The sequence below is a fragment of the Pantherophis guttatus genome, chromosome 8 (genome assembly GCF_059756535.1).
Source record: "Pantherophis guttatus breed Tessera chromosome 8, ASM5975653v1, whole genome shotgun sequence".
NCBI classification, from domain to species: Eukaryota; Metazoa; Chordata; class Lepidosauria; order Squamata; family Colubridae; genus Pantherophis; species Pantherophis guttatus.
In genome coordinates, this window is record NC_142070.1 from 25120018 (window position 1) to 25146880 (window position 26863).

Here is a 26863-nt window from a genome sequence, read left to right on the forward strand (position 1 = left end):
CCTCCATGAACCAAGGAGCCGCCCGGGATCGGCACCGGGTCAGAGGCCGCAAAGGCACGACTCGGTCCAAGGCCCCACCAGCCGCCCGGTCCCAGGCGGCTACCAGGTCCTTGGCCGAGTCATGTGCTAGATCCTCAGGAAATGGCCCAAGCTCCATCTGGAACCTATCAGGATCCATCAGGCACCTGGGGCGGATCCATCTAATTGGGTCCGCCTCCCTGCGGTGAGGGGTAGCGGTTCGAAGATCCAGGCGAAGGAGCGAGTGGTCAGTCTATGACAAGGGTTCCATATCTATATTCCCTATAACAAGACCACTCAACCACTGGCCAGAGACAAAAATCAAGTCCAGAGTGTGACCTCCCCTGTGAGTAGGGCTATGAACTAACTGGGTCAGGTCCATGGCCGTCATGGAAGCCATGAACTCCCGAGCCAACTCAGACGTTTCACCGACGGATGGCAAGTTGAAATCACCCATGACTAAAAGCCTGGGTGTATCTACTGCCACTGTGGCTATCATGTCGAGTAGCTCAGGTAGGGCTGTTGCCACACGGCAGGGAGACACGTACGTAAGCAACAAGCCCATCTGAACCCCACGACCCCACCTCACAAGGAGGGCCTCACATCCAGCTATCTGAGGCACAGTGGTCTCCCTTGGACCCAGATCCTTGTTAATAATAACTGCCACCCCCCTCCCCTCCCCTGGGCCCTCAGCTGATGGAATGCTCTGAAGCCTGGTGGGCACATTTCAACCAGATGGACGCCGCTCTCCGGGCCCAACCAGGTCTCGGTAATACCTGCCAGGTCTGCTCCTCCCTCTTGTATAAGATCGTGAATGAGGGGGGGCTTATTTACCATGGACCTAGTGTTGCATAGCATCAGCCGAAGGCCCAGATCCTGAGTATCTAAGCCACCTAGTCTCCGAGCGGAGCTGTGGGGACCGGGGCAAGCAATTGCTCTCAGACAGCGAGTGCGAGCCCCCAACACATGATATGGTCCCCTGCTCCCGCCATATCTGCCCCTCCCATCTACCGTGCTGATGGTACAAACCTCATAGGTATCGTCCCCCATCCCTTTCCCAATCCCTCGACCAGCGCCCCCCAAATCGTTACCCTGTGCTGGGCTCGGCTCTGATCCTGGTGGATTTCCCCCCCCCATCCCCCAGAGTCGTCTTCCCAATTTCTCTAAAAAGATTATTACAAACCCCCCTCCCAGAACCCCTTAAAATCTTTAAAAAATTCCCTAGAAAACCCCACAAATTCTTCCTTGCTCCATGCCATCTCTCTGGACTCCAAAGTCCGTCATCGAGATAGGCCCTCGATAATGTGGAGGGCCAAACCTGCGAGAGGGGAGAATCTCGCAGGGTGAGGAGTTCCAATACCGAATACATATAATCATCAGGGGAGCCAAAGTCCAAGGGTAGGGGGACCACCGATGTTACAAACGTAGGGAAAATTCCAGTCCATGGTCAGGCCGCCAAGCTCCATTGTCCTCTCACGACAATGGCAAAGGAGGTGCATATCATTCGACCCCGGAGGTTTCCAGGGCAGCCATCCTCTCACCTAGGCCAACCCATGGAAACGTTGATGGAAACCCGGGCATGAAGATAGCCATATTCCGCCTCCAATCAGCCTTACGTCCATAGAACCAGTATCCCTCCTGGGATTGGTAGCATCCGGGAGTCCAAGTATCCTGCTCAGAAGGAGGTTTAAGTTTGTAAATTTACGTCAAAGAGGTTTTACATGGCAGGGAGTTCAGACAGGCTAGATAGAGAAGGGGGAAAATTAGGAATAATTCAGCAGGCCAAGATAGATGGGTGGCTGTAGCCGTAATAAGGCCCATAGGCCTAAACTCGGTCCAAAGGAAGGAGGAGGGAGGGGAAATTCAAACCGCATAAGTTTGTAGTCATTTTCCGACCCCTGTAAATCCCTCAACCTTCCATTCTGATAATGCTGCCCTATTTCATTCCCCCCATCCAGCTCGCCCTGGGGGATCTCTGGGTCTCCATGGAGGTAACCCTTCCCCCGAGGGTCCCCTGAGTTGAAAAACCATAAAGAAGATATGGGGATTTTGGGGTCCAAAATTCTTGCATAAAACTTCTCCATCTGAGAAGCAGATTGATTTATAAGCTGGTGGCAATATTGCCCTCCAAGGATTGTTGAGTCCATCTCTTTCATTAGAACTAATATTGATTATCTGCTATAAAGACAAGCTCTTATATTTCATGGTGAATAGAGCCAGATATGATTAATTACATGTGGATTTAGTTCATTAATTTATCAATAAATATTTCTGAGTCCCATTATCAAATCAACCTAATCACAGGAAGAATCTATAGAAATTACTCTGGCTGAAACAGTGAAAAGTATTACTGTGTGTAGTGAAAGATGGACTGATTGCATGTCTATTACATATAGTACTCACAAATGAATATATATATCCAAAGATAATTTTGCAAGATCCAATCTGGGTTGATCAAAGTCCCTACTGGAAGAGAGAAGTATTGTGAGGATGGGCTTAGTCTATTTATATAACAATATAACGCAATTTATTTTGCATTAAGCAATAGCCTTCATACTTTTGTATATATCTGCTTAGTAGGGCTTTTGGCGCCCCCTAAGTGGTGTTCTTTTTTATACAAAGTCAGCTTATTGCCCCCACAAACCGGGTCCTCATTTTACCTACCTCGAAAGGATGGAAGGCTGAGTCAATCTTGAGCCTGGTGAGATTTGAACTTGCAGTAATTGCAGGCAGCTGGCAACTAAGTGCTACTTTAACAGCACTTAGTCCACTGCGCCCCCAGGCTCTTAAGTATTCATAAGTATTATCCTGTTGTGAAGTTTCCGAAAGATGCCCTAATTAATTCATGAGCCATGAGCCGAACTTCCAAAGAAATACAGTCATTTATTAGGAGCACCATTTCGGCAATATTTGGATGCAGTTAGAACTAATCCCACTTAGATTTACGTTCCCCTATGTCCCTGTCTCTCCTCTCTGGCCATGTCATAAATCACATTCTCCAATTAACCACTTTGGCTGGCTGTGAAATCCAACACCCTCCTTCTGATTGCGGTCAGGAAGAATGTATGGAATGCACTTCAGTTAGGGAAATCAATCAGCTCTATCAGTTCTCCCTCCCTCCTGCTCATGGCAACTTGAAAGCTTTGCAAGTTGACATTCGGCTCCCCTCACTTCCCGAGGGCGACCTGCGCAAAGCAAAACAATTTGAGTACAGATGCAGAGTTTAGGGACGTGACCCTCCACCTGGCTTGTTTGGATTTTCTGCATGAAATTTGGCTATAAGGCGATCAGCCTGGATGTTTCGACTCTTTACCCAAGATGCCTCTGATAAGGGGTAACCCTTCCACTTGATTAAATATTGGAGTTGTCTCCTGTGCCACCTCGAATTGAGGATTTGCTACACCTCATAATGGGTCTGGCCCCCTATGACCACGGGGTCTGGGGGCTCATGGGGTAGTGGCCTCGTGTCATACCCGGCACTGAGTTTCTGTGTTGGAAGCACCGAAGCAGGCATTGTCAGATTGTTGAGAGGCAGATGGGCTGTGAAGCAGGCCTGTCAAACTGGCGGCCCATGGGTCGGATGCATCACATGCAGGCTACACATACCCGAGCTCTGCAAAGGCAAAAAACGTTGTGATACGTCATGATACATCATGTGATGCGATCGAGTTTGACACCTGTGGACTAGAGGGAAATGGAAGAGTTTGAATACTAAGAAAACATCTCTCTTGTTCCATTTAGACAAAATAGCAATTCCAGATTTTGGCACCGGGGCCATGGAGAACTGGGGGCTGATCACTTATAGAGAAACTAATCTCCTTTACGATTCACAAGAATCTGCTGCTTCAAACAAGCAAAGAGTGGCAGCTGTGGTTGCACATGAACTTGTCCATCAGGTATAGTGTGTTTGTTTGTTTGTTTATTTCTTACATTTATATGCCACCCCTCTCACTATGCAAAGCGCCTCTGGAGATTTACCGAATATTGTTGTCAACACGAAACCGAAATACGTTATTATATTCAAGGAAATTATAATGTGCTTATCGTATAAATCATTTTTGTCAGGAATTTTATCTGTTTCCTTCTGAGGTATAAAATAATTACAGTAGGTTAATTTGGTGTTTCGGATATATTTCACAAACAGGTTTTATCTCATCCTTTATCAATATTTTATTTTTAGATGGGGCTTTACTTTTGGCAGCTGCTACAGCATAAAGCTGTAGCTATTCTTCAGTCTCTGTATTATTCAGCATATATAAATCATGCTAAATTGTAAGAGTTGTGCTATTGATAAGGACTCTTTTCTCTTGGCCCCTCTTCTCACAAAGGAAGGGAAAAGAAAAATGTGTGAAGAAATTTGGTAATATTTATCTTCAACATATACTGGTACCTATACAATATATATATATATATACTGTAAATATATTGAAAATGGAAACAAAAAAAAACTAGGGCTCCTTATAGTTATACTTGTTTAAACAAGATGTTTACGAACATGGAAGGAGGATATGCCATATGATTCCCATATGATAAATGTTTATGCAAATGCAGTCAATATTTAACAATACTATTTGGAATCAGGCAAACATAAAGCTTCAATAATAAAGCACCATAATTATAGCTGCTCAACATATGGGCAAGTTACAATGGTTTAGACTGGTATTTGACAAGAGAAAGCAGTAAATTTTCATTTCAAATGATAGAGTTTTGCCACTAAAAATGTCCCCTTCTCAGTTATTACCCATCTAAATGCAAAACTGAAGCTCTTGGAAGAAAACTGGATTTTTGAGCCGTGGTTTGTGTTGCCTTTGTGTTATTTTCCAACAAAAGGAAAAAAATATCTTGTGCAATATCTAAATAGCTCATTTATGGATGATACATTTCTCTTCCTATTCATCTTCTTTTGTAATGCTGTTTGCTTTTTTTTTTTTTTACTTATTATAGTGGTTTGGAAATATTGTGACCATGGATTGGTGGGATGACTTATGGCTAAACGAAGGATTTGCCAGTTTCTTTGAGTTTATGGGTGTAAATGCTAAAGAAAAAAATTGGCAAATGGTAAGAATTCTTGTCTTTGTATAATTATAGAATATGAACAAAGGAAGTATTACTCATGTTTATGGACATTTTTTAGCCCAAGGATTTTGTTTGAATTTCCCCCGCCCCCCAAAAATACAACAAGGGCTTTTTAAAATCAGTTTTGAAGCCCCGTGTTCTGCCCCACAACCACTGACTTCTAGCCTTTTTTAATAAATTTATTATTAGTATAATGCTGATCTTAGAATACTGATCATTGTTGAAAATTTATTTATTTATTTATTGGTTCGATTTATATGCCACCCTTCTCCGGAGACTCACGGTGGCTTACAATGCGTTAAGCAATAGTCTTCATACTTTTGTATATACCTGCTTAGTAGGGCTTTCGGCCCCCCCAAGCGGTGTTCTTTTTTATATATATAAAGTCAGCTTATTGCTCCCACAATCCGGGTTCTCATTTTACCTACCTCGAAAGGATGGAAGGCTGAGTCAACCTTGAGCCTGGTGAGATTTGAACTCGCAGTAATTGCAGGCAGCTGGTGTTACTTAACAGCACTTTAGTCTGCTGCGCCATCAAGGCGCAGCCTATATTAGAGAGCCTATATTAGAGAGTACTTAAGCTTCTCAATAGTCCATCCAGGATTTTAGGAAACAGGCATTTTCACCGAGTTGTTGAATCTCCAGCATGGACTTGGAGATTCATTGTTTCATAGAATAATGTAGGAAAAGGGATGATAGAATCTGGCTGTGGAGTGAAAAGGGGAAAAGAGCCTTGGTGGCGCAGCAGACTAAAGTGCTATTAAGTAGCACCAGCTGCTTGCAATTACTGCAAGTTCAAATCTCACCAGGTTCAAGGTTGACTCAGCCTTCCATCCTTCCGAGGTAGGTAAAATGAGGACCCGGATTGTGGGGGTAATAAGCTGACTTTGTATAAAAAAGAACACCACATAGGGGAGGCCGAAAGCCCTACTAAGCAGGTATATGCAAAAGTATGAAGGCTATTGCTTAACGCATTGTAAGCCGCCCTGAGTCTCCGGAGAAGGGCGGCATATAAATCGAACCAATAAATAAATAAATAAATTAGCCTAGAATTCCTATATAGACACAAGAGAACTAAGCCCAACCCCCTCAACCTTAAGTGCTGTTTATCCTTATCTAACTCTAAGCAGGTTGCCAACAGTTAGTTGAGAAGTTTCCTGTGCATACGATTTTAGCTATACATCAGTTTAATTGCGTCATCACATGTGGACCTGGTTTTTCACTCCTGCCAAACAGCTATAATAGGCTTCCTCAGTCTAAGGTCCTCCAACTATATGGATTCCATCTTCAGAATTCTTATAAATGACCACACTTACTAAGGAATTTTGAGAATTTAAAGTATCAAGGCTGCTCTAAAATATCTATAGAAACATTCCTTTCTAATAATTTAAATAAGATACACCTGCTCAAGTATGGCTGCTCAACAGGTGATAGCTATTAGATGACCTTATTTGAGTTATTTGAGGTCAAAGGCAAGGCAACATAAAGTTTGGTTAGTACTTGATTGAGAAGATACTCAGGATCTCAGGGCTGTAGGCTAAATGAAACATCCTGGAAAAAATACTGTAGAATTGCAGCCAAATAAAGTGAATGGTTTTGTCTTTTTTTAAAACAGGAATTCAGCTTTGCTGAGGTATTTTTAGTGGGATAGCTTTCATTAAGTTACTTAGCTCTGACATATGAAATTTATAATTGGGGTGTCCAACTTCAGCAATGTTAAGGCTAGTGGACTTCAATTTCCAGAATTTCCTAGCCAACCCTTCTGGCTGGTGAATTCTGGGAGTTGAAGCCTAGAAGACCTAAAATGGCTAAGGCTGAATGCCCCTGATTTAGAAGCTTCGATCTATAAATTTTCCTCCTTGAGTTATCAAACTTGATGGTAGAAAAACATCTTGACCAAATATTAGCTATTTTACAATATGTAATGATGATATATATGATCAGGGGTGGGTTCTACTTACCTTTACTACCAGTTTGCAGTGGGGCCGTGCGTGCGCACTCGCTTCACTCACTCATGCGCTTTTCTGCGCATGCGCAGAAGTGTTTTGATGATGTCGGGGGCAGTGGGTGGAGCCTCCCGCCGGTTTTACTACCGGTTCTATAGAACCGGTGCGAACCGGGGACAACCCGGCATATGATAGATATATTTATATAATTCTTAGGTAAAATTCTAGAGAATCAAGAAAGTGAGCTGCACTAACTACATCTTTTTGACGTTTCTTTGCTCTCTATCCTGTTAATTAGCTATCCATCCAAAACTCCTTTTATCCTATGATAGGTGAGATTGACATGTGGCATGATTTTATTTATGCTCATCGTTTTTCATGTATTAGCCTGCTTTTATCTAATTAAGTAAATCATTTTGGGGAATAATAACTTTTCCCATCAACTCTTTTTTTTTCTCCACAGCTGGAACAAATTTTAATTGATGACCTACTCCCAGTGCTGAAGGATGATTCTTTGGTTTCATCTCACCCTATTACCGTGAATGTGTCTTCTCCTGATGAAATAACTTCTGTGTTTGATGGCATATCGTACAGCAAAGTAAGAGTTTAAATTTCCCCGTATAACTGGGAGAAAAGAAGATAAACATGTTTAGTGTTTGAGCTGATTTTTTTGATCTTGGGGGGAAAAAACATGAGATGAATGTTGTGGAATATATATTTTACACTTTGGTTTTATATATATATGTATCTGCACTATGTGGTTCAGAGGCAGGAAAGATGGAGAACTTGGTTTCCTTGAACAGCGGAGGAACAGAATACAGGTCGTCCACAACTTGCAACCTTAACTAATTGGGACCAGAATTTCTGGTTGCCAAGGCCCAAATTTTGATCACATGTCCATGTGGATACTGTGACAATTGTAAATTCAAGTACTGGTTATAACTCACTTTTTTCAGTGCCACTATAACTGTATAGAGAGTATTTGGGGTGATAATTAGATAATTGTGATACGCTGCACTGTAATTTTCACCACTTAGTGGTTTGCAAGGGCACAGCTGCCCAAGTCAATATATATTATATAAAGTGACAAATAGGAAATGGTTACGGTTAGGTAAATTAATCATTATCTTTGTCCTGGTAATGACTTGTGGATATTGTTCCTATCTGTTGATATTTTTTATAGTATAATCTGGGACTCTCTACAGCAGGGCTGTCAAACTCGCGGCCCAGATGTGTCACGTGCTGGCCACACCCACGTTTGGTTTAGCAACGGGTGAAAAAGTCGTGATACATCACGTGACGACATCGTTTGACACCCCTGCTCTACAGTGTATCAATAATGAATGATACTTTTTTAAAAATTTGATTTATATGCCGCCGTTCTCCGGATACTCAGGGCGGCTTACAATGCGCTAAGCAATAGCCTTCATTCTTTTGTATATTTATAGAAAGTCAGCTTATTGCCCCCACAACTGGGTCCTCAATTTACCTACCTTAGAAAGGATGGAAGGCTGAGTCAACCTTGAGCCTTGGCGAGATTTGAACCTGCAGTAATTGCAGGCAGCTGGTCTTAATAACCAGCTTAATAACAGGGTGCCTTAGACCACTGTACTACCAAGGCTCATACTTAGATGAAAGTGGCCTTGTCTCTTTGCAATAGCCATGCATTCTGATCACTACTGCCTTATATAACTCAGAGAAAGTAGCTGTTTAAATGGATTTTTACTTTTATAGTCAGCCTCTTGAATATGTATTTGGGACTTTCATAGTCAAGGTATGAAAAAAAAAGAAGAAGAAGGAAATGGTCTGAAATTTACAACTGATAATGGGATTCCCAGGTATGAAATTTATGTGACACAATCTTCACTTTTGCTTGCACAGTGAACACTATTGTGGTCTAAATCATATAAGATTTACTCATGACCAGGCATGAATTGCCAATTGTGTTTGCTGGATCACCACATATTTTTAAAGGCTGAAATCACACGTCTGGATTGAATTGTGGCAAACAAAGTTTGCGTGCAATCTGTTTATAAATGAGGAAGATGTCTTGTATCAAATCAGAGCGTTACTCTACTTCTGTCAATGTTGTCTAGGTTGATTATGAACAGATCTCCAGATTCTCCAACTTAGCAATGCCAGTGATTGAACTTGGGACCATCAGTATGCAAAGCATGTATTTGCTACTCAACTCTGACACTTTTCTCACTGGATTGCTTCAAGTTGGAATGGGAATGGGGAAACAAACCACTGACCGTAATAAATGTGTAAATTGGCACAAATGACATGAATCGGCATGCCAAATGGAGCTGGCTCATATTTATCAGATAATATCTTCATTTGGCGCTGATAAATCTTCAATTTTCCAGATGTTTTTTTTTCCCCGTTTCTGTTTTCTGTCCCTCTTTCTCAGGGTATGCTTTAGTTTCTTTTTGTGGTGCCTGTGCATACTGAATGGTTGTGAGGTATCAAGAAAGGTACTTCTGTTATTTTCTGTTTCTTCTGTTAACCTGAAGTTTCCTTGCCTATCTCCACTTCCCAATCTTCTAAAGTTCCATAGAATTATGTTCCTCACCTTATCTGAGGTTTAATGGAAATGTTGGAAGTCAGGGAACTTGTAGATGGCTGGAAAGATTATTGTACCAGTGAAAGACAAGTCATTACTCTGTACACAGGCTCACTTAGTTATAATAATGCTGTCTATCAGTGAGAATTCTATTAAAATTTTCTCCTTCCAACTGAAGTCCAAGTTGAAGTGATCTTCATCACAGTATTAGTATGCACAAGTAACTGTTGAAATCTTTCTGAACAAAGCTATCTGTGTGTGCTGCCTTTTATCAGCACTTATCTAGTGAAGTCTGGAAACTAGATGTCAGGCCTGGAAGCCATCTTTTGCATTGGATCTTCAGGCCTGCCACTATTAGCCAGAAACTGGGAGGGGGGATTGTATGGAGCTGGGGGGATATATAGCCATAATAACATTCCTTTCTTTGGGAGTCAAGGACATCCTGTTCTGCACCTGGAGGGGTGTGACTGGGAGGCATCTCCAGTTGGGATGTGTTGTGATCTAGGCTTCTTCAGTCATTAAAACACACAAGTAGTACCAAATACCTCTTTTATTGCAACAGCTGTGAATTACGTTCATTCATTGCTGAGTTTCAATTAGTTGCAAAAAGTCTTTCGGGAGAAATCCTTCGGGATAATCACCAACCTTTATCTCCCTTGACACGCTGCCAAAGACCTACTTGGCAAAGCCACACAGAGTCCAGAATCAAATAGAGATGCTGACTGGGAACAGAATTAACAATGTTGCTTTTCTGCAAAGGTCCCACGTGTCTTTGCTCCTCTTTTAAGCCTTATGGGAGGGGCCAATCATCTCCAGGCCTTACTCCTGAGTCGTCCCTTTTGTTTTAACTGTTCTTGTCTTCTGGCAGCTCTGCACTCTGCACATGTGCACTAGGAACAGGCTCCTCCTGTTCCTCTGCCTCTCTGATGTCTGCCTCTGGAGGCTCCAGAGTCCACGCATAACTCCCAGATGGCCCTGGCCCCATCTCTGCCTCTGATGCAGAGCCCTCTCCGAGCCTTCCCCAGACTCCAGGACTGGCCCTTGTTCCTCCCCAGCCTCCTCACTGTCTGACTCCGCTGCCAGCTCCGCAGGCTGCTGGCAGACCACAACAGGATGGTGCATTGATTGGACCATGTGATGGATATGTGGGTGCTGGGCAGGGATTTGGATTTTCATTTGGGTAGAGAAAACCTGGAAGCTTTCAGATTCGGGTTTTCCGAATAAAATGGATCCTTAAGGAACTTCGAGCCTTGGAGTCATTTTTCATAGGGGTTGTTACTTGGAACCCTGACATTAACCTGAATCTCCACTAAACTTTAACCAGCTTTCTGAACTTCGGGGTGCTGTCCAGGGTCCTGAGCCTGAACATCGACCCGACACCAGGCAGCATGAAGACTCAGGGAAGATGGTGCATTGATTTGGCCATGTGATGGACATGTGGGTGCTGGGTAGGGATTTGGATTTTCATTTGGGTGGGGGAGACCTGGAAGCCTTCAAATTCGGGTTTTCCCAGATGTGCCAATATGACATCTCTAATAAAATGGATCCTTGAGGAACTTCGAGCCTCAGAGTCTTTTTTTGTTGTGGGTGTTACTTAGAACCTGACACTAGAAACTTCAACAGACCAGAATTTTTAGATGTTGGTTTTTATCAATATACCCCAAAATGTAAAAAAAATCAATGTGAAGCCACAAAAACCCAACAAGGGCTTGAGTTCAGTAATTTGGGACTGAATATTTTTATATGTCTGCTTATGTAAAGACAAGATTTGAACAAATGGATAAGCAATGTTTATTAGTTTCGCTAATTCTTGGTTATAAGGAGTTTACTACAATGCAAAGAATAACTAATACTATGCTTGTATTTCTGGATTGCACAGAAATAGGGAGAGCATACATGATCAGTGTGTTTTATTCAGTCAAGCTGGAACATTGGTTTGTTTGTTTGTTTGTTTACTTTTTGAACACCTTGAATACAAATTGGTATATGAAGTACTATTTATCAATATTATCAAATCTCTGTCTATCTAGGGAGCGTCAATTCTCAGAATGCTTCAAGATTGGATCTCACCAGAACTCTTCAAAGCTGGATGTCAGGTATTCATTCTGATGAAATGAAACCCCAAATGATTAATAATTTGAGGCTGTCTATATTTTTCTGGGAGAAATTATTGGACTACATATTTCTCTGTGAGAAATTATTGGATTTTAGCTGTGAATTAACAGACTTTGACGATATGTGTGAATTAGGGGTTAGGACCAGTGGTGAAATCTGAAACGGTTTGCTCCGGTTCTCTGGCTGCACAGGCGCGCTGTGCACCAAGCGTGCTCTGAGCACACACATGTGCAGCTCACATCAAACACGTGCTGCGCACACATGCACAGTACACGCCAAAACGAGGCTTGGGAAGGTAAGTACAACAGCAAAGGGGGGAAATCAGCTGTGGCACACGATCTTGGGAACCTTTTAAAAAACTTTTTAAAAGCATTTTTTACTACTGGTTCAGGTGAATATGTAATAAAAAATGCTTTTAAAAAGTAAAAAAAAAGGTTCCGACGATCACAGCTGTGCCACGCGATCGTCGGAACCTTTTTAAAAAGATTTTTTAAGCATTTTTTTACTACCTATTCGCCCAAACCGGTAGTAAAAAATGCTTTTAAAAAGTTTTTTAAAAGGTTCCGACAATCGTGCGGCACAGCTGTGATCGTTGGAATCTTTTTAAAAACTTTTTTAAAGCATTTTTTTACTACCGGTTCAGGCGAATAGGTATTAAAAAATGCTTTAAAAAAGTAAAAAAATCCAGCTCAGACAATCACAGCTGTGCCGCGTGATCGTCTGAGCCGTTTTTAAACTTTTTAAAAGCATTTTTTTACTATCTATTCGCCCAAACCGGTAGTAAAAAAATGCTTAAAAAGTAAAAAAAAAAAAATCCAATGATCGCACGTCACTCAGCTGATCGTTGGAACTTTTTTTTTACATTTTTTTACTATGGCATCGCAATATAGTCAGCTGGTGCCATCGCTGACTATTGGGGGTGAGTCTTTGCCCCCCAAAGAGAGGGCTTGCAATCTGTGCGTCCTCCTGAATGCACGGCTGTCTTTAGAAGAACATATGATGGCCGTGGCCAGGGGGGCTTTCTATCAGGTTCGCCTGATTCGCCAGTTGCAGCCCTTTCTGGATTGCGATGCCTTGCGCACGATCACTCACGCCATTGTCACCTCCCGACTGGACTACTGTAATGCTCTCTACATGGGGCTCCCCTTGAAAAGCACCCGGAGGCTCCAACTGGTCCAGAATGCGGCCGCGCGGGTGGTTATGGGCGCAACTCGTTGTGCCCACGTGACACCCCTCCTGCGCGAGCTGCATTGGCTCCCAGTGGTCTTCCGGGTGCGATTCAAGGTGTCGGTTACCACCTTTAAAGCACTCCATGGCATTGGACCTGGGTACCTTCGAGACCGTCTTCTGTCACCAGTAGCCTCCCACTGGCCAGTCCGCTTCCACAGAGAGGGTCTCCTCAGGGTGCCATCGGCCAAATTATGTCGGCTGGCGACACCCAGGGGGAGGGCCTTCTCTGTGGGAGCCCCTGCCCTTTGGCATGAACTGCCCCCAGAAATGCGTAAGATCTCCGACCTCCGTATATTTCGCTGTGCCCTCAAAACCTTGTTGTTCCGCCAGGCCGGGCTATCAATGTAAAGATTCTAATTGGTTTTAAATGTGGGATTTTAAATTTGGGGGTTTTATAACTGAGCCAATTATTTAATAATTATAATTATTTTTAAATTTTGTTTGTCTTTGTGCTTTTAATTAGGCTGTATACAGCCCTGAGTCCTTCGGGAGAAGGGCGGTATAGAAATAAAATAATAATAATAATAATAATAATAATAATAATAATAATAATAATAATAATAATAGTAGTAGTAGTAGTAGTAGTAGTAGTAGTAGTAGTAGTAATTATTATTACCGGTTCGGTGAGCCAGTAGCATTTTTTACACCTGGCTAGGACTATCTTCTCTAACTTAGTGCCTTTCATTTGAGTTTGGATTAAAAGACCCTGAATTCTTTTTTTAATGGTAATTTTATTTACAACTAGCTGATAACCCAGTGTTGCCCGGGTATTTATTTATCCCAATCCGGTATTAGGCAGGAAGAGCAACTTCACCCTGAGCCCTGATTTAGGTGAGAATTAAATTAGTTAAAAATGTTTTCCCTGTGCCCCCAGAAGTGTCAAGTAAACTGATACCACCTTGTTGTTTTGCTGGCTGATCCATGATCATTTGGTATGCTTTTTTCTGATCTTGATTTAGAAGTGGCTTCTTGTCCGCAATATATGCACTAAGCTGTTCGACGTTGTAGTTCTTTTCTTGTATGTAATCTGCGTGAAGTATGTCATGTCGTTCTCGTAGTGGTGCAGGCAGGTCAAGTTGCAGTAATGTTTTATTGATCATGGCCATACATTTGTCCTCAAGAATAATCAAAACCTTGTTGAAAATGTCCGGACTAAATGTAATTTCTAATCTTGGATTTTCCCCCTTACCAGAGGGAGCCCCCTTGTGGAGTACTGTGAAGCTGTTACCATGGCAACTCCACTGTGCTGTACAGTAGAAACCATTTTAAGGCAGTAGAAGCCATTTTAAGACACAACAGGCTGTATCTTAACAGAACAAACACCCTGAGGGATGTTAGGAGTGTCTTACCCCTACAGTATTTGTTTCCAGGAAGTAAGTCATCTGTGTACCAGAGTTATGCTGGAACATACACACACAGAGCCATTTTTATATAGAGAGAAAAAATTTATTTACAATAAAATGTGCCCTCACAAGACTGTAAACATCTAACATTATTATTTGATTTATATACATTAACTATATTATATATGTATATGTGGCACAAGTCAATTCCTCTTCACTCTAAGTGGCCTAGGCAAGCCAGAAGGTTGGACAACAATGTTTTAGTCCCTTTAAGCACTCCATACTTCTGTCATCATATGGTCTTCTAAAAACTTCACGGTCCCCTTCTTTTTCCACTTGTCTCTTTGTTTAGCACAGTCAACCAATCAGCTTCCTTAACAAATTGAAATGTTCTTCTTTCCTATGGACATATCTGTTTATTGAATTCAAATAGGTGTTTTAAATACTTTACATGAGGTGATATCCAAACTTCAGTCCATTGTTTAACTTTCTTATTCCAAAATTTCAGTAAGCCTTTTGCATATAATTCTTTTTAAATCTTTGTAATTGCTTCCTTCTTTTTTATTTAATCTTCCCCAGATTAAAAATACATTCACCCAGATAACTTTGGATGCTTCTTACACTTTAAACATGTTCCACTTAAACACGCTTTAAGAATTGGATCAGGCAGACCCAGTGTCATGTTAACATGCTTCATGCATGGCTGTGAGAGTAGTCTCTTCTTCTGTGGCTCCCGGTACTCTATTCACAGGTCACCCTCAGGTCCCTCTGAACTCTGTGGACTTCCTCCTGAAGACCTGCCCCCTCCCCAGAACACATGTGGGCAATCTCACGACTTTTCTTTGTCTAAAGAAACTACATTAGCTCAGGTATACTATCCAGCTGTCAATCTTTGTCTCTGCATGATCCCCATTGTTCATGGAACATGTGCTAGTTACCCTATTTCCAAGCTGAAGATACTGTTCATCTTTATCTCAAAATACACTTTGAGGATATATTTATCTCAATATACAGTACACACACACCAGGGGTGGGTTTCAAAAATTTTTACTACCATTTTTGTGGGTGTGGCTTTGTGGGAGTGGCATGGCTTGGTGGGCGTGGCAGGGGAAGGATACTATAAAATCTCCATTCCCTCCCCACTCCAGCGGAAGGTTACTGCAAAATCCCATTTCCTCCCGATCAGCTGGGACTCGGGAGGCAGAGAATAGATGGGGGAGGGGCCAGTCAGAATTTTTACTACCGATTCTCCGAACTACTCAAAATTTCCGCTACCGGTTCTCCAGAACTGGTCAGAACCTGCTGAAACCTACCTCTGACACACACACACACACACACACACACACACCGCACATCTCTTTCTGCCTTAAGAGTGCTGCTTGAATAAAAAGTTTGTTTAAAAGAAAGAACACGTATCATGGTACCAGGGGTGAAATGCTCTCGGTTTGGACCGGATCACCCGATCCGGTAGCGATGGCGGCGGGTGGTTCGGAGAACAGGTAGCAAAAATCTCTCCCCACTCCTATGCCCAGCTGAGCCACGCAATCATCAGAGGCTTTTTATTTTATTTTTAAAAGCATTTTTTCTACAACCTCTTCGGCCGAAAAAATGCTTTTAAAAGTAAAATAAAAAGCCTCTGCCGATCAGGCAAGTCAGCTGGGATCGTCAGAGGCTTTTAAAAGCATTTTTTTTTACAACCTCTTCAGCTGAAGAGGTTGTAGAAAAAATGGTTTTAAAAGTAACAAAAAAAAAAAGTTGGCCATGCCCACTCAGTCATATTACCCCACCACCACCAAGCCACGCCCACAGAACCAGTAGTAACAAATTTTACATTTCACCACTGCATGGTACCACATGCTGCCTACATTATAAAAGGGTATTTATTAAGTAGAGCTGGAACTGAGATCAAAGTAGTTAAGGTTTCAGAGCCCATAATAATAATATCATAATTGCTGGTTGAGAAATAATGATTGTGCAGGAAGTTACCTACCTTCTACACTTGATCAAGATGTAATTCGTTAGCATAATTGATCTGTGCTTTTGATTCAAGCTAGGAATAATCATACAAACTAAACTTCATGAAATCATTGAAGTGCTGAGTGAGACAAACAGTGCCATCTATTGTTCTAATACAGAACATTCAAATATGTAGGAAGAGCCAAGAAAAACATGATTTATCAAACCATACTTCCAAGGTATCAAACCAAGAGATTTCTTCTGGGGTACATATAACAACTACAACTACAACTATAACCACAACTATACAACTACAAATATGTATGCATATACATATGCTTCAAAAGAGGTTGAGAGACTACACAGAGCTAGGTGTATTTTTTTCTGCACATCTATTTTGCTGCTGACATGCATATCATTTCAAATGCATACACAGAGAGAGAGACACACATATTTAGGGGAAGGGACTTTCTGAGTCTATATGTACATAGATACAAACATTGCTTTCACCTTCACTTCAACTTCCACGTTGCCACTATGAACACATATCTAGAGATTGTGTCCATGGTAGATTTCCATGGGAAGAAATCCAATTGCTCCAGTTTTTCCCACCACATCCTCTGAACCTTTTGAGATAGGCTAGGCTGAGGACTTGCCTATGTGACTAACCCAAAATATTTGATGAGGTTTTGTGTCTGAGAGGGACTTGAATTTTGCTATTTCTTGTCTAGATTATCATCTTATTCACTAAACCAGAGGTGTCAAACTCAAGATCTGGGGCCCAGATCCAGCCCACAGGGTGCTTAGATCTGGCCCTCAGGGGCTACCCTGAAAACAGCGAAAGACTGGCCCACGGTGCCTCTGCCAGCCTCTGGCAGAGCTCGGGAAGGCCGCATGTGGCTCTCCTGAGCTCCATTTTTGCTGGCAGAGGGTTGCAGGAGACCATCGCAGCTGGAAACGGAGCTTGGGTGCCCGTTTTCACTGGCAAAGCGCTCAGGCCATCAAAGGTGCCCCCGACACGAGTGACGTAGAATTGGCCATACCCACCGTGGCCATGCCCATTACAGCTCCCCAAGGTCAAACAAAACCCTAATGCGGCCCGCAATGAAATCAAGTTTGGCACCCCTGCACTAAACCGTATGAGCTCTGACAAAGGGAAATATACACTTTTGATTTATAACTTCCAATGTCAGCAATGACCATTCACAGCACAACTGTTACAACTTTCAATAACAGCACAACCAAGATACTGTCTTATCAAGTCTAACATGCAATGTTCTTCATGTCTCTGTAGAACGCATTGGAGTAGCCATGTCCTCCATCCACCCCACAAAGTGAAGAGAAACTTGTCCCAAAGGTTCATTTTTTTCAAAAGGCCTCTGAACTTTTATTGGTTTAGAACTGAACCTAGAAGAACTGAAGAAGCATCTTGGATGAGAAGTGAAATGTTTTTGAAGGGAAAAAACCAAGAAAGTGCAGTTACCTTTTGAAAAAAAAGGACCTCTGGGTCAACCACGATCTGGATGATTGAGAATCTCCATTTTCTTGCACTCAGTTATTAATCCGAAGAAGAAATACAGGTAGTCTTCAACCTCAGACCACAATTGAGCCCAAAATTTCGGTTGCTAAGTGAGACATTTGTTAAGTGAGTTTTGCCCCATTTACTGTCTTTTTTTGCCACAGTTGTTAAGTGAATCACTGCAGATGTTAAGTTAGTAACTCGGTTGTTAAGTGAATCTGGCTTCCCCATTGACTTTGCTTGTCAGAAGGTCGCAAAATGGGATCACATGACCCTGGGACAATGCAACCGGTCATAAATACGGACCAGTTGCCAAGCGTCTGAATTTGGATCGTGCAACGGTTGTAAGTGCAAAAAATGGTCATAAGTCACTTTTTTCAGTGGTATTGTAACTTCGAGCAGTCCCTAGACCAGTTGTTGTAAGGCAAGGACTACCTGTAGTGATAGCATCTTCTTTGCCACTTTTTGCTTGTGGCCCTGTGGATAAAAACAGCCACGTGATGAAATATGTACCTTTAATCAACCTATCCATTTTTTTTTTTAGTAAACCAGGCATGGTACATCCATAAAGAGCATCCCATTCAGCAGAAGTTATCCTCATGCACAGTTCTTGTCAAGCTCACCTCTTTTGTTTAAAAGCTGACCTCAGGTAGAAATTCAACAAGAAGAGGGGGGGGGAAATAAGTTCGAAACAAAAGTGCTGGTTTAGGGTGTTGTGTGTAAAGAGGAGGCAGAGAACACTTAAAAGACAATTCAGCAAAAACCCAGCTGTTCCCTGACAATTAAATCCACACTCCGAATCTTGCATATCTGCAGGATCGGCTCGTTGGTCCCTGAAAGCAAGTTTCAATGCTTTTGAAAGGACAAATCTATTCTTTATCCAGCAGTGACACTGAGAGTCAGCAGTTTTGAGCCTGACAAATGCATTGGGCTGTACATTAGGGCAAAGAGCTGCGAAAGAACGAGAGAGAATTCTAGTTGTGTTCTTTTTTTTTCGTTTTTTCGGTTGTTTGTTTACTGAAACCTACGTAGTGTGCTTAGATTATAAATTCCTGTCTTGTTTAATGGATGAGGGGACTTATTTTAAGATGTGTGTTCTTGAATAATTGAAATGGAAGGTGAAGCAGAGTGTTACGAGAGCAATCCCACTTTACCTAAATAGCTTTCACTTGGAGAAATAATTAAGGTCAAGGAAAGTTACATTTCTAACCATGTTTAAATCAAGGACATATTTAAAATTCAGGGTTGTTGGGTTTTTTTTACCTTGGGAACTTTTACGGGGAAAAAAAAGATATAGCCATAAAGGGCGGTATAAAAATTGAATAAATAGTAATAATAATAATAAAATTATTTATTTTTCATCCTGCAAACTAGATTTTTAAAAACTCAGCATTGTACATCCATATCAGTGGTGGGTTCCAAAATTTTTTACTACCGGTTCTGTGGGTGTGGCTTGGTGGGCATGGCATGGCTTGGTGGGCGTGGCTTGGTGGGCGTGGCAGAGGAAGGATACTATAAAATCTCCATTCCCACCCCAATCCAGGGGAAGGTTACTGCAAAATCCCCATTTCCTCCCGATCAGCTAGGACTTGGGAGGCAGAGAATAGATGGGGGCGGGGCCAGTCAGAATTTTTACTACCGGTTCTCCAAACTATTCAAAATTTCCACTACCGGTTTTCCAGAACTGGTCAGAACCTGCTGAAACCCACCTCTGATCCATATCCTATTATATCAGAGTGGAAACTTGCAGCCCTCTGGAACTTCTTGGGTGTTTAGCAGGATCTGATGAATTGCCCTGCAAAATCAGAACTTTAAAATCTTGAAATGCTTTAAAATCAGAACTGGAATTGTTTAGACAACAAATGAGCACTAGCTACTTATTTGGCTGCCTCTGTGACGTGCTTTATCTGTGTACTTGTATAGAGTTTGTCCGCTGCACCAAACCATGTACCATGATCAAAGAGTGATCTGGAGGATGACAAGTTAAAGAAAGATGTTCTAATAGCAATCAATATAACTTTTTATAAATGTTATGGTAAATGCTAATGTTCAGAATTTGCAACCCCATGTAATGACTTTCTTTTCTCCCACAGAAATACCTAACACAACATCATTTTAAAAATGCAAAAACAGACGATTTCTGGAACGCAATGGAAGAGGTATGTTCTGTCTCTCTCCAGTTAGTTCATACTTTTTACTAATACCATCTGAGCTTGCATCAGGGAAGAAATAATAATTTAGCATTAATGATGCTGTTCGTGTTGTTGCAATGGCACAATTAGGAAAAGACAAGGAAAGCACAAATGAATTAAAGAACTATGAATTAATGGTATGCTAATAGCAGTTTGAGGCTAATAGCAATTTACAGTTTTTTGGGGGCACTTATCTTCCAACTGCCAAAATTTGCTGGCTAGATTTGTAAAGTAAACAAACTGAAATAACAAATCAAGACTCAAAGAAAAAGTACCAAAGATTGAGCCTCAACTATGTTGTACCCATTATGTTGGGGTACTAACCAAATACAAAGTTTGATTGGAAGACCAAATGATTATCTTAAAAATACTCTGAGAAGCCAATCAAGAGAAAGAAAATGTGCATTAGAACAAGATGTGCCACCAAAACTCCAGCTACAATTTAATATCTGTCACAAATAAATGAATTGCTCAGACACCTCCTGGAAAATTGATACCATCTCTATTTTTGGTGTTGAAGACTCTCCCAGCATGACCACCTATTGTTGTTTTTAGGTAAGTGGGAAACCTGTGAAAGAAGTGATGGACACATGGACCAGGCAGATGGGTTATCCTGTGTTGAAAGTTAATTCAAGCTCAACAGTCACACAGCAACGTTTTCTATTGGATCCCAAAGCAGATCCCTCCAAGCCATCTTCTCCATTTAGGTATCTTCTGTCTAACAGTTTGATATGATATTGCTAGACTGGGGAAGTTTTGTTTTCTCAATGGTCTTTACTAAGTTCTTCTCACATAGATAATTGATATTATAATAAAATAGTTTAGTTGATTCTTATATTAGGACTGGAGAACCTATGAACGTTCTGAGGTAGTTGTGGTGTAACTTCCATTTTTATACCAACTGGTAACTGAATTAAATGGAATTAATTGCAGTAACACTATTTTTCTCCCAAATCAACCATGATTCTACAATCAGTGAAATTGAGCCGTGGTGGCACAGTGGTTAAATGCAGTACTGCTAACTGCAGTTGGCAGTTCGAATCTCACCAGGCTCAAGGTTGACTCAGCCTTCCATCCTTCCAAGGTCGGTAAAATGAGGACCCAGATTGTTGGGGGCAATAGTCTGACTCTGTAAACCACTTAGGGCTGTAAAAGCACTGTGAAGAGTCCCAAAGGTGCTTTTTCAAGAGGCAATTGGACTTTCTGGTTTTTCTTTGAAGATGTTTCACTTCTCACCCAAGAAGCTTCTTCAGATCTGGAACAGCTCTGGAACAGAGCTGAAGAAAATTCATGGATGAGAAGCGAAATGTCTTCAAAGAAAAACCAGAAAGTCCAATTGCCTCTTGAAAAAGCACCTTTGGGACAACCATGACCTGGATGACTGAGAATCTCCATAGACATGGTGAAGCGGTATATAAGTCTATAAGTGCTATTGCTATTGATGAATTAATGTCAGTAGCTTTGCTGGAGATTTATTCATTCCTCACTGACAGAGTATATGTTTGTGTTCAGAAGATCACTAAAGGAAAGCAGCTGCCAAGTAAATTTAAATAAAACTGAATTTGATGGGCAGACAGATTAGCACAGTAAAGGCATCCATCTACATTGTTGGAACTGTTGCTAATTTCTATAGCTGAGCTAATACACAGGTAGTCCTCGACTTAGAACCACAATATAGATAGTTGTTAAGTGACTTTTGCCCCATTTATGACTTTTCTGGCCACAGTTGTTAAGTGAATCACTATAGTTGTTAAGTCAGTAACACGATCGTAAAGTGAATCTGGCTTCCTCATCTACTTTATTTATTAGTTCAATTTATATGCCGCCCTTCTCCGGAAACTCAGGGCGGCTTACAATGTGTTAAGCAATAGCCTTCATACTTTTGTATATACCTGCTTAGTAAGGCTTTCGCCCCCCCCCCACAAGCGGTGTTCTTTTTTTCTTTTTTTTTTTATACAAAGTCAGCTTATTGCCCCCACAATCCGGGTCCTCATTTTACCTACCTCAAAAGGATGGAAGGCTGAGTCAACCTTGAGCCTGTTGAGATTTGAACTTGCAATAATTGCAGGCAGTTAGTCTGCTGCGCCACAAGGCTCTTTACTTTGGTTGGCAGAAGTTTACAAAAGGTGATCAAATGACTCCAGGACACTACAATTGTCATAAATATGAATCAGTTGCCCAGTGTCCAAATTTTGATCACGTGTCCATGGGAATGCAGCAATGGTCGTGTGAAAAATTGGTATATTGAAGCAAATATTCTAACCAGCAAAACCACATATGTTTTTATAGTATCTTTCAAAAATGGTGGCATGATTCATTATAAAAATTCTTTTAAAAATATGTCTCCTTTCTGAATTTTCAGTTACAAGTGGAATATTCCAGTGAAGTGGGAAGAGGGGAATACATCAAATATAACATTCTACAAAATATCAGAATCAGCAGGTAATCAAAATTAATGGATAGTTAGTTATCCATTAAGTAAAGATTTTCTTGAATCACATCCATGGAGGGCTAATACCAAAGTGGTTTAACATTGCTTTCCTCTGAACTGTTTTCTCAAATTCCAGTCTCTCCTATAGGGTAGAATTCTTTGATGATGTCCAGTGTGGGATTCAAATAATTTAACAACCGGTTCTCTGCCCTAATGACCTGCTGGGTCGATGTGGCCATGGTGGGCATGGCCAGGGGGTGTGATAGGCAGCACTCGGCCTCCTGAACCCCCCTGGAAGCAAAAGCGGGCCGCAGGGGGGTGCCCCGTTGCCCCGTTTTGGACCTAGTAGGCCTCCCTGCAGCTTTCTGTGAGCAATTTAACTACTGGTTCGCCAGAACCTGCCCAAACCGGCTGAATCCCACCCAAATGATGTCGCATTTAGGTATAACCAGGCCAAATCCAACTTGGTTTCCAAGCCTAGAAAAATCAGAGTAAGTGGTATTAACTTGATAGGAGTTTCTTTTGAAAGAGCAAGGTTGGCCAAGACAATTCACCACTTTGAATTACAAAGAAGAATGATTGTTCTTTTCATAGTTCCTTCTCAGGTGATAGGTATATCCCAGTTCTATAGCCTTTAAAATATTTGATTGAAAATTGTTGATATATCATTGATAGCTGTCTGTGCAGGCAGATACTTTATCCATCTCTCAATGAATTGCTTTGCAGTACATAGGATAACCAGTGAAGGTGACCAATCACTCCAAAACTCAAAACAGCAGGGACTCACCGGGAGGGCAGGAGAGGGAGAATGTTACAAAACAGGATGCATGTTCCAGTGACACCACAAGATGGCGCAGATCTGTTACAAATGGCTAGTTTAATACTCAGATCAATCTTGCACTATTTCAAATTTAACATGGAAAAATATAGTCATGTTCATCAACTTTATTCAAAATATATAGCTGGGAAACATGTATACTAATCCACATTTGGACTGAGCCGTAAGCAGAAAAGATGAACAATTAATCTAATACATACATCAAAATTTAATGCAGATTTCCTGCATAAAATTTTTATCTATTTCTGCAGGAAATAGAATTTTGATGCAAAGTCCTTTCCTTTCCTTTCCTTTCCTTTCCTTTCCTTTCCTTTCCTTTCCTTTCCTTTCCTTTCCTTTCCTTTCCTTTCCTTTCCATCTGTCTGTTGTCTGTCTGTCTTGAAATTATATGCATGCCCTACTCACACGTGCCTCCTGGTGGTTGATGGTTACAACAATTATCAATCAGTCAGTCAATCAATCAGTCAACCAGAATAGTGTGAAAGGGACTCAATATAATTTCAGACAAATGGCTGTCCAGTCTCTTCTTAAAAACCTCCAGTTTATGTTTGTTTATTGAACTTCTATACCACCCTTCTCCCGAAGGACTCCTGAAGGACTTGATCCAGTGATCAAGCACCCACAATTTCTGAAGGCAAGCTGTTCCTCTGGTTAATTGTCCTCACTGTTTGGAAGTTTCTCCTTAGTTCTTTGCTTCGTTTCCATCCATTGTTTCTTGTCTTGCCTTCTGGTGCTTTGGAAAACAAGTTGACCCCCTCTTCTTTATGGCAGACCCTCAAATACTGCAATACTGCTTTCATGTACCCCCTAGTCCTTCTTTTCTCTAGACTGGCCATACCCAATTCCTGCAAATGTTCTCTGCTATTTTTCCCTATTCAGATGAAGCAGCTTCTTTTTCTCTCTTTATTCTTAAGGATTCAAATCCTCCTAAATATAGCAAAGGGAGAGAAATTGGGGCACGTAAGTGACAGAAAGCATACCTCCCCCAATGCTGATTCTGCTTAACATGGAAAATGTGTATTCCCAGTCTGGCAAGCTAGGAATGCAGGCTGGCATAACAACATGTTTATAGTATTCATTTATCTCTTTATAGCTGCTTCAGAAATATTTATTGCTTTTACTGTTTGATTTTATCTGTAGTTCTGACTTTGTTTTTGCTGGGAATGTGAAAAAAGGGCACAATTGTTTTCATGTCTACTTGGTAGTCACAATTGTTTTCATGTCTACGTGGTCACAGAGTGGAAAAACAATAACTATTACCCATAGGTCAACTCTATCCACTCAAATGCCTCTCTGCTGTAGTGAAAGAGGGAGAATCTTTCCTTGCATTCTATGCAATATGAAAAGTGCAGGTCAATGCTTTTCGTAGACGAGGAAGATGGTTGTACCCGTTTCTCCATCATTGAGTTGATAGGTTCAGGGGTGGAATTCCCTTCTGCTGATAGAATATAGTCCACCCTGTCTGTGCATGAATGTGCTCAAAGCATAATATGATTTTTAGTCCAATTTGGTCTCTGTAGAAAGTGTTGCAGAATAATCTCTGATTTTTGGCCACAAAGATGGCTAATCTGAAACTCAGAAATTACAGATGTACCAGCATATTGATTTGTGGATAGATTACAGACTTTCTGACTTAAAGTGAACTCATTCTAGTTGTTATTCTTTGTTAGAATAAACCACATCAGGCACACCATGGTCACATTTATCTGAACTACAATAATCATCAAAATTTAGCCCTTTTCTTTCCAGCCATATTTTAGGCTAACTTAACATGCTATTCAATGCCTGAACAGTGATGGCTCAATTTGTACAACAGGCAAAAAACATGGACTGAATTCTCACAAAGTACAATAGCTAACCAATGTTTCTTTAGTTTAGGCTAGTATATTGTGTGAACCCAGTCTAAAGAAAGAACCCTTCCTTGGCATTGTTTGAATGCTCTACACCAGGGGTGTCAAACTCAAGGCCCGAGGCTGGATCCAGCCTGCAGGGTGATCTGGTCCATGGGACCACCCTGGAAACAGCAAAGGACTGGCCTGTGGTGCTTCTGTTAGCAAAAACAGAGCTCAGTGGGGCTGCACGCAGCCTCCCCCCAGACTCCATTTTCACTGGCAGAGGGCTAGCAAAACAAACTAAAATCAAAACCAAACAAACAGAAAAATGTTTCCCCTTTTGCATTTGACATGCAAGAAGGGACAGGAAAGGAGAAAGGGAAAGAGGAAAGAAAAAGAAAAAGAAGGAAAGATGGGAAGGAAGAAGAAAGGAGAATGAAGAGGGAAGGAAAAGGGAAGGAAGGAAGGAAGGAAGGAAGGAAGGAAGGAAGGAAGGAAGGAAGGAAGGAAGGAAGGAAGGAAGGAAGGAGATTATAATGAGAAAGGGAGGGAGGGTCTGGGCTGAAGTCCTGCTTTAGCACATGGGCCACCACAGGCATGCCTGACACAAGTGATGTTGATCTGGTCACGTGCCCCTGGCCATGCCCCCCCAGTCAAACACAACTCTGATGCAGCCCTCAATGAAATTAAGTTTGACACCCCTGTTCTACCCAGTAAAGATGGAGTAGGGTTGGAGGTGATTGCATTGCAGTTCTGCTGAAAAAAATGTTAGAGGACAAACAATAACCAGATGTGGTTGCTAATTCTGAGGAAACTCCCATAAATCTCCACCATTGAGTTGATCAGCTGCCCACATCCAGAGACTCAAAATAGATGAGATGTGAAAGGAATGTTGTAGAGGCTGAATAAGCAGGTGCTTGTAATTATTAAACATATTGCAAGAGGATTTTAGCTTTTTCACTTTTGCTGAGGTCCTGGTGAGAATTGTCTAAGGGTAGAAAATTTTTCCGTTTCCTCCTGTTTCCCATTATTGGAAAGGAGATGGTGAAGTCAGCAAAGATGTTAAACTACTCCCCATACTAATTCTCTCTGGGCATCTCCCTATCTGCATTTTTAAAAATAGTCCTTTTAAATAAAGTCAATGTTGTATCAGTTTTGGCTTTTCCTAATGTTTGTCTTTTGGAAAGATATTTCATACAACACATTTATAACTTATTCCCTACTTTTTTGTTGTTGATACCACCACAGGAATTACTATTCCACGACCCACTGATCTTCCTGCCGGTTCTTTCTTGAAAGTAAACAAGGATCATGTTGGTTTTTATCGTGTCAATTATGAACCCCAAGTCTGGCGTGATTTAGCTGGTATTATGATAAAAGACCATCAGGTCAGTCTGCTGAAATTAATCATTGGTTCAGTTTTGGAGATGATTATTCACTATTTTAATTTTACCCATCTGATGTCAACTGCTATTTTTTTTTCTCTCTCCTCTTAGAATTTTAGTCTAGCTGATCGTGCTGGTTTTATAGATGATGCTTTTGCATTGGCCAGGTAGGTCTTGTAATTAAATTAATGAAGTACAGAGTTTATTTGATGCTACATTACAAGTTAGCTATTTAACATAATATTACCTCAAGAAACATACGTGAACGGACACCTGCAAATATATTACAATTCATTTTCTTGTTGCTAAGATTGCAATCCTATACACATTTACTTTGCAATAATATCCAGTGAATACAGAGGAACTTACTGCAGAGTAATTCCAAAGTCCTTTCATTCCTTGAGGTTTATCCTCTC

General features: G+C 41.3%; 1 protein-coding gene across 1 annotated transcript in view; it reads left to right on the top strand.

Annotated features, from left to right (window-relative positions):
- Window positions 1-26863, top strand: part of ENPEP (glutamyl aminopeptidase) — a 57711-nt gene that overhangs the window by 17246 nt on the left and 13602 nt on the right. Inside the window, exons 5-13 of the mRNA XM_034442282.3 lie at window positions 3760-3914; window positions 4963-5076; window positions 7504-7638; window positions 11637-11702; window positions 19863-19928; window positions 20517-20668; window positions 22324-22403; window positions 26311-26450; window positions 26559-26614. Coding sequence (XP_034298173.2) covers window positions 3760-3914; window positions 4963-5076; window positions 7504-7638; window positions 11637-11702; window positions 19863-19928; window positions 20517-20668; window positions 22324-22403; window positions 26311-26450; window positions 26559-26614 — 964 coding nt within the window. The remainder of the gene's footprint in view (window positions 1-3759; window positions 3915-4962; window positions 5077-7503; window positions 7639-11636; window positions 11703-19862; window positions 19929-20516; window positions 20669-22323; window positions 22404-26310; window positions 26451-26558; window positions 26615-26863) is intronic.